Here is an 8,571-nt window from a genome sequence, read left to right as displayed (position 1 = left end):
GGTCGGAAATCAGCCTCAGTAATCAGCAACCACCTCCTTCTATCCATGTTGATGGCCAAATAATGACATTTCCACTAGAAACTGAATTAGAAGATGGTTACTGGCAGGTAAACAGTTCTCTGACCTTGCCACTGCTTATCCCTTTATCTCCAGTACAGTCAACTGAGACTTTGGGAAAGGGTCAGGAACCTAATTATATAACATAGCCTACTATTACTGTTATGTATGTATACATTATATTATGATAATGAGTTTACCCAGACATCTTGCTAATCAGAGAAAAGATTCCTTTGTGATAAGGATAAGTATTACGTAATTCATTAGCACATGTGGCAGAGGAAGCTGATTGTATCTAGGCAAAGTTACCAAGTTATCACTCTTTCAGTATGGGCCTCACGGCAGTTTTATCCAACGATCAGTGCTGTGTTTTGGCTTCTCAAAGGGTCCAAGGGATTTATTCAGTTGTCAATAGCAACATATTGCTGATTAAGAAAAAAAGGAAATTGTCAAATTGAGGGTACAATTACTCAATTATTCTTTGTGTCATTGACACTCACTATCTCTCCCCTTTCTCTAAATCTGTCTCATCCTGCTTTTTCTGTACAAGAAGAGTTTTCATTCATCCACCATTCAGCAGCTCCCCTTTCACACCCTCCTCTCAGCCTTTCTCTCTCTCTCCGTCTGTCTGTCTGTCTGTCTGTCTGTCTCTCTTTCACCTCCCTCTCTCTCTTTCCATTTCTCTGGCATCCTTTCTCCACCGCTATAAATAGACTTCTGCATTGCAGATGTCCCAGAGCCCCGAGGAGCCCCAGCCAAATTCTGCCACTCTGATATACAGTACAGCAAGATACCACACCACCGAGCGGGGCAGGGGGGGAACCCTGCCTCATGCATATGCAATATAGCATGACTGTGCAAAGTCGGGTGCCGGAACCTGGTGAAGTACCGCCACACCACAGATCACAGACACAACACTGCAGTACAAGGATAAAATGTAACTATGTGAAATTGGTTATTAGATTGCTGTATTATTATTTTTTAAACACAAAGCAAACAAACATTACCATTTCTATGAAAAAGGTTATTCAACAGTTATGAACCGAGAAATGTATGGATCTTTACAACGCTCTCCCTAATATATGTCTTAGATACATTCACCCAATAACAAGATACAGTATGTGCAGCACCCTCAATACGCTGTGGATGTGATACGGTCAGGAAATGTGGAATCACAATGATCGTAAAGTAGACAGAGAATGGATATGTAGCTTATAGATCACCTCGAGGGAGTGATTGACGGAAGTGCTGCATGCATTAATTTCCATTGATTGATTTATCTCTTCCAGCACTACAGGGGTTTTGATGGGTCATAAATCTATGTGCTGTGCTCCAGCATGGGCTACTGTGGTGAGAGGGCTCTCAATGGAATTATGCAAGAATCAAAGGAAGTAATTTAAAGAACTGATAAAGAATTTAAAAAAAACACTTCACAGTAGGCCTATTTAACATAAGCACTGATGTTTTTATAGAAATTGTAGTTCATTCGTAGTCTACCATACAATTTTTTTAAACCACTATTGATGACCCTTTAGTACTCTCTTATGAAAAATGTAATATTGAGAGGAGGTAGGAGGGGAAACGCCCTGAGAAGCATAACAACTTGGCTTTTGTGTTTTGTCTGCAATGCTGCCTTCCCTTCACTCCGACTCCGCAGAAGGCCATTAAGTAGTTACACTTCTCCATACCCCTGTCACGCCACTGGGATGAACCACATCTCTGTGCTGCTGGGGAGAGAGAGGCACACACACAAATGCACGCACGCTGCTACACACGCGCATGCATGCTGCACAAAGCATCTCAAACAGTCCTCATTCAATACATTTGTCAGCCTTTGCTGCCACTTGGGGTCAAAACTGTCAATTGCAAAACAAAAAACATTTCAACTTCACATTCGTTTTAGCCCACTTCAAGTACCATAAGGGTGAGATATCAGCAAGCCAACTGCATCGTCTGGCATCGATCATCTAGCGCACCAGTCTCCGCCATGAGAGGGCACACTCCGTCGTGAAGGAACTCTCTGAAGCTGGCTTCTCGCCATCATCAATTTATTTGTTTTGTTAATCTACCTACAGTTTAAGTCTGAAGTTTTATTACACTTACGTAGGTTGGAGTCATTAAAACTCGTTTTTCAACCACTCCACAAATGTCTTATTAACAAACTATAGTTTTGGCAAGTTGGTTAGGATATCTACTTTGTGCATGACATAAGTAATTTTTCCAACAATTGTTTACAGACAGATGATTTCACTTATAGTTCACTGTATCACAATTCTAGTGGGTCAGAAGTTTACATTCACTAAGTTGACTGTGCCTTTAAACAGCTTGGAAAAATACAGAAAAGTATGTCATGGCTTTAGAAGCTTCTGATAGGCTAATTGACATGATTTGAGTCAACTGAATGTGTACCTATGGATGTATTTCAAGGCCTACCTTCAAACTCAGTGCCTCTTTGCTTGACATCATGGGAAAATCAAAATAAATCAGCCAATACCGCAGAAAGGAAATTGTAGACCTCCACAAGCCTGGTTCATCCTCGGGAGCAATTTCCAAATGCCTGAAGGTACCACGTTCATCTGTACAAACAATAGTACGCAAGTATAAACACCATGGAACCACGCAGCCATCATTCCCGCTCAGGAAGGAGACGCATTAGAAATGTCATTGTTTCTGAAAGAAAAGCACTTTGTCCATTAATAACATCAAATTGATCAGAAATACAGTGTAGACATTGTTAATGACTATTGTAGCTGGAAATGGCAGATATTTTGGGGAATATCTACATAGGTGTACAGACACTGACCGTTTCATCAGCAAAGCACCCCAGCACCATCACTCCTCCTCCATGCTTCACGGTGGGAACAACACATACTGTTCACCAACTCAAATTTGGACTTGGACTCATCAGATGTCCATTGCCTGTGTTCCTTGGCCCAAGCAAGTCTCTTCTTCTTATTGGTGTCTTGGTAGTGATTTCTGTGCAGAAAACTGAACATGAAGGCCTGATTCACGCAGTCTCCTCTGAACATTTGATGTTGAGATGTCTGTTACTTGAACTCTGTGATGCATTTATTTGGGCTGGTAACTCTATTGAACTTCTCCTCTGCAGCAGAGGCAACTCTGGGTCTTCCTTTCCTGTGTCGGTCCTCGTGAGAGCCAGTTGTATCATAGTGCCTGATGTTTTTTGTGACTGCACTTGAAGAAATGTAAAAAATTATTGAAATGTTCAATATTGACTGACCTTCATATCGTAAAGTAATGATGGACTGTCATTTCTCTTTGCTTATTTGAGCTGTTCTTGCCATAATAAGGACTTGGTAATTGACCAAATAGGGCTATCTTTTGTATACCACCCATACCTTGTCACAACACAACTGATTGGCACAAACAAATTAAGAAGGAAAGAAATTCCACAAATTAACTTAACAAGGCACACCTGTTAATTGAAATGCATTCCAGGTGACTGCCTCGTGAAGCTGGTTGAGAGAATGTGAAGCATGTGCAAAGCTGTCATCAAGGCAAAGGGTGGTTATATTTTGAATTAACACTTTTTTGATTACTACATTATTCCATGTGTTATTTCATAGAACAGTGTAGAAAATAGTAAAATAAAGATATATATATATGAAATCCACAACCAGTAGTTACCACTATGGAACGCATTAACTTTTGATATGTCTAGACTAGAGAAAATTGATTTTCAAGAGTTTGGTACCCATTGTAAGCAAACGTTACAAAACGTTGCGATACAGAATGCAATTCAGACCATAAATAACGTCGCGATTCAACACCGAGGGTCGTCACTAGTTACAACAGCCACAAAGTCTTAACCCCCGCCCATTTATCAAAATCAAATCAAATTGTATTGGCCAAATACACATATTTAGCTGACTTTATTGCGGGTGTAGCTAAATGCTTATGTTCCTAGCTCCAACAGTGCAGTATTATCCAACAAGTCACAAATATAAAAGTCAAATAATGTCGGAGAGGCAATTTCTAAAATACAGTAGAATACAGTAAATACATATGAAATGAGTAAAGCAGTATGTAAACATTAAAGTGACCAGTGATTCCATGTCTGTGAGCAGCAGGATGAGTAATCGGGTGCTCAATTGCTCTTCTTAAATGTGTATTTTAAACCTAAACACACTGCTAACAGTATGCCTAAACCTAACCTTGGACTAAGACCAAACTGCACATTTTGTTTTCATACATTTTTACGATATAGACAATCATTTAGACTTTGTGGGTGTAATATCTAGTGGAAACCCAGTGAGAGGGACGTGAATCTGGGGTTAACAAGAAAGAATAATTTATGTCGAACGAAACAGTCGTATTTTGTTGTTTAGCAAGCTGGCTGGTAAACTGTAACAACCCTGTGTCACATACACTCACCCTCTGTAGTAGCTGGGACACGAGTTGCAAAAATGACAGAGCTACGGCACCGCGGAACGACTGAAAACGACCTATATCAACAATCCGAAGACAAGGTAGCTAGCCTACGGTACTACGGAGTGGTTATGGACTGCCATTTGGAACAAACCCGTTAGCTAGCCAAGGCCCACTAGATGGGACATCATGCCACAAATTATGAGTGTGACTAGGATAATAATTATTATTTAGCTGTAATAGCGTACAAGACAGGATAGTTAGCCAGCCACGTCGAACGTTACAATTTAATTTGCGCTAGTTTGCTTGCTAGCAAAACATAGCTTGCACGCTAACAAATTGTATACTGACTTGCTGCTAACATTAGCTCTGGCATGAATTGCACACATTTACAAGATACCATTGGTGGTTAACTAGCTATCCATATCTAACGTTTGTCTCTAGCTTGTCATTGAAAGTAGAAGTATAGCTATTCCTCTCTGCCTACTCCCCAGTCAACTGAACGGAAAATTGGCGTTGTGCATTTACTGTGTGGCCAGGGCAACACACTTTTTAAGTAGATGTTTCTATTCAATTAACTTAATCATGTATTAGTCATAAACTCTGGCTAGTTTTAAAACGTATGAGTTGGATTTCAACTCATGAGGTAGGATGAATTGAAATGGCCAATCAACTCTGCAAGAAGGACAATCCACATACACATTTCAAGCCACATACAAATACAGACAGATCACCATCACTGCCTAAATTTATAGTTAGTATGTATGATGCCAGTTGTGGGCTGTTTTGAATAAAAACCCTAGTTATTTTACATTAAATTAGGGATGGGCAATATGGTCAAAATATCATGTCACAGTATTTTTCAAATTATGGTATTTTATGTTTTGGATAATAAAAGTGATATATTTGCTTTGAGTAGTGGGTGGCAACACATACATTCTGAGTTATTTTAACAGGTCACTCTCCATCCTGATTGTTTTATAATGTTCAATTAAACTTCAACCCAAAATAATTTTCTGCATTTCCTGCACTCTTTTGAGATAATTTCCACACTGCCATGTAGGGTTGCACGATATTGGCAAAAAATCTTGGCCTTGTTTTTAACCAAATGTTAACTACGATTTGAATTGCTATTTAGTTTAAACTGTTGGAGTCATGGAAAAACGTATGATTATTCTAATTCTATAGTTAGAAGATAATAGTGGGCACTTTGAATACAGTGCTGTTTGATATGACAACAAATTAAAATTCCAGGGAGGAGTTATTGTGACAGGGTAGGAACCAAGGTCTTGGTCAGTGTTTCATAGGGGACCCTATAATCTTTGGCTACATTAATGTTTTCACTTAGCTACTTCATGTTGCTAACATATTCATGCGGGATGGCAGTGGTGTTTGAAATGGATGGGAGGGACTACAGAGCTAAGCATGTCTCTTTAAGGAGGCTAAAAATAGAGTTTGGCTTGGAAAAGTTGAATATTTTCAGAAGGAGTCGGGTAATTGGTTAAGGGAGAAGAATGGGTTTGACTGGGCACAGGATGGGTTTGAATCAGTTGAAGCTAGCAATAACAAGGGAGAGGGTACACATCCTATCTATCTATATAAAATGTAGCCATCTGTTCAAATTTGTGGATTAAGCTATTTCCGCCACACCTGTTGCTGACAGGTGAATAAAATCAAACACACAGCTATGCAATCTCCATAGACAAACATTGGCAGTAGAATGGCCTTACTGAAGAGCTCAGTGACTTTCAACGTAGCGCCGTCATAGGATGCCACCTTTCCAACATGTCAGTTTGTCAAATTTCTGCCCTGCCCCTGTCAACTGTAAGTGCTGTTATTGTGAAGTGGAAACATCTAGGAGCAACAACGGCTCAGCCTCGAAGTGGTAGGCCACACAAGCTCACAGAATGGGACTGCTAAGTGCTGTAGCACGTAAAAATAGTCTGTCCTCGGTTGCAACACTCACTACCGATTTACAAACTGCAGCTGAAAGCAATGTCCGCTCAAGAACTGTTCGTCAGGAGCTTCATGGAATGGGTTTCCATGGCCTAACAGTCACACACAAGCCTAATATCACCATGCGCAATGCCAAGCTTTGGTTGGAGTGGTGTAAAGCTTGCTGCCATTGGACTCTGGAGCAGTGGAAACACATTCTCAGGATCGATTAATCACGCCTGACTGTCTGGCAGTCCAACGGACAAATCTGGGTTTGGTGGATGCCAGGAGAACGCTACTTGCCCGACTGCATAGTGCCAATTGTAAAGTTTGGTGGATGAGGAATAATGGTCTGGGGTGTTTTTCATGATTCGGGCTAAGCCCCTTAGTTCCAGTGAAGGGAAATCTTAGTCCTACAGCATACAATGTTTTAGACGATCCTGTGCTTCCAACTCTGTGGCAACATTTTGGGGAAGGCCCTTTCCTTTTTCAGCATGACAATGTCTCCGTGCACAAAGCGAGGTTCATACAGAAATGCTTTGTCTATCTGTGTGGAAGAACTTTACTGGCCTGCACAGAGAGCCCTGACCTCAACCCCATCGAACACCTTTGGGATGATTTGGAATGCCGACTGCGAGCCAGGCCTAATTGCCCAACCTCACTAATGCTCTTGTGGCTGAATGGAAGTCCCTGCAGCAATGTTCCAACATCTAGTGGAAAGCCTTCCCAGAAGAGTGGAGGCTGTTATAGCAGCAAAGGTAGGACCAACTCCATATTAATGCCCATGATTTTGGAATGAGATGTTTGAGAAGAGTTAGGAGGGAGTGGAGGGAGTTTTTTTAAAATTATTTTATTTTAAAAAAATTGAGGGGGCGGTAGTTCTCGGAACTGTGGCTGATCTTGGATGGCTGGGAGCTTGGGCCGATAGGTCGCTGGTTGGGGACCCTGATTTGACTTGGTGGGAGATCTGTCGACATGCCCTTGAGCAGAGCGCTTGACCCTGGTTGCTCCTGTGGGTCGCTCCTTTTGTTCCTGTGGAGCCAGCTAACTAGCGATTTGGCGTTAGTGGCTAACTCAACATAAGCCATAACTTGCTAAGAAAATAAACAAACTAATAGTGTAATTATAGAACGCTAGTGTATTTATATTCAGAAGTGTAACCGGTGTCAAATGGCTAGCAAGTTAATGGGGTGCGCGCTAATAGCGTTTCAATCAGTGACATCACTGGCTCTGAGATCTTGAAGTAGTTGTTACTATTGCTCTGCATGGGCCGTGGCATTTGTGGAGCGATAGGTAACAATGCTTAGAGTGTCAATTGGTGTGTGCAGAGGGTCCAAGCCCAGGTAGGGGCGAGGAGAGGGACGGAAGCAATACTGTTACAGAAGAAAAGTGAAAACCGCATCGTAGTCATCAACATTGTTTCATGTGCTGCGTTAACCATGAAGACTGAACGCAAGTGTCTCGTGGTGAGCAACAATAAATGCGGTCTTTGAGTGCCAGGTTCGGGGATAGGTCTGTGTGGAAAGCAGCATGGAGAGGGAGCGCGGAGAGAGATGACTCACTTAACAGAGTAAACTATAAAAATGGACGTTACACACGACGTATCACATTTAACAAACCAAACATTCAAATACCATTATAAAAGGTAAAGTAAAAACACAAACCGGTCTGTGCAGCCCTACATTTTAGTCTTTTATGAGCTCTAATTAAAAGTGTCCAGCTGCTTTGTTGTGTTGCCTTTTCTCTCCTCATCCATCACACAGGCTCCACTGTGGGGCTTTACTAGTTTCAGGCTCCTTAAAAGACATGCTGTGTTCCCCCCTCCAAGTCCACTTTGACTTGCATTCCTGCCTCAGAATGTAGGCTTTGCATCTTGGTTTTTGATCAGTGATTGTCTGGCTGGTGCCCCCCTTAGCGACGTTGGCAGAAAGCGGATGTTTCTGGTTGACGACTCCGCTCTGGTGTCTGTCTTACTCCTGCTACGTTTGGTTAGGCAGGTTTCATCATGCCGCTGTGTTGTGCTGGTGGTATAGGGCTGTGGCGCTCTGTGGTTTGATTCTGTCAGACATCACTGTAGAAGGACCCTGCCTGCAGGTGCATCATCAGTTCTCCATGGATAACTTAGTGTCTCTGTCTTGTGCCGACAAAATGTTTTTGAGTTGAAATCATTTGAGCCAAAGTTGACTGGTT

At 41.7% G+C, this 8,571-nt stretch overlaps 1 protein-coding gene across 1 annotated transcript in view; it reads left to right on the top strand.

The window, feature by feature from the left end:
* Positions 1 to 4,150: 4,150 nt before the first annotated feature.
* LOC135513903 (phosphatidate cytidylyltransferase 2-like) overlaps positions 4,151 to 8,571 on the top strand; it is a 27,953-nt gene continuing 23,532 nt past the window's right edge. Inside the window, exon 1 of the mRNA XM_064936904.1 lies at positions 4,151 to 4,547. Coding sequence (XP_064792976.1) covers positions 4,485 to 4,547 — 63 coding nt within the window. The 5' untranslated portion in view covers positions 4,151 to 4,484. The remainder of the gene's footprint in view (positions 4,548 to 8,571) is intronic.

Source organism: Oncorhynchus masou, chromosome 25 (assembly GCF_036934945.1).
Source record: "Oncorhynchus masou masou isolate Uvic2021 chromosome 25, UVic_Omas_1.1, whole genome shotgun sequence".
NCBI classification, from domain to species: Eukaryota; Metazoa; Chordata; class Actinopteri; order Salmoniformes; family Salmonidae; genus Oncorhynchus; species Oncorhynchus masou.
Note: the sequence above shows the minus strand (reverse complement) of the source record. Positions and strands in the feature narration are given on the sequence as shown.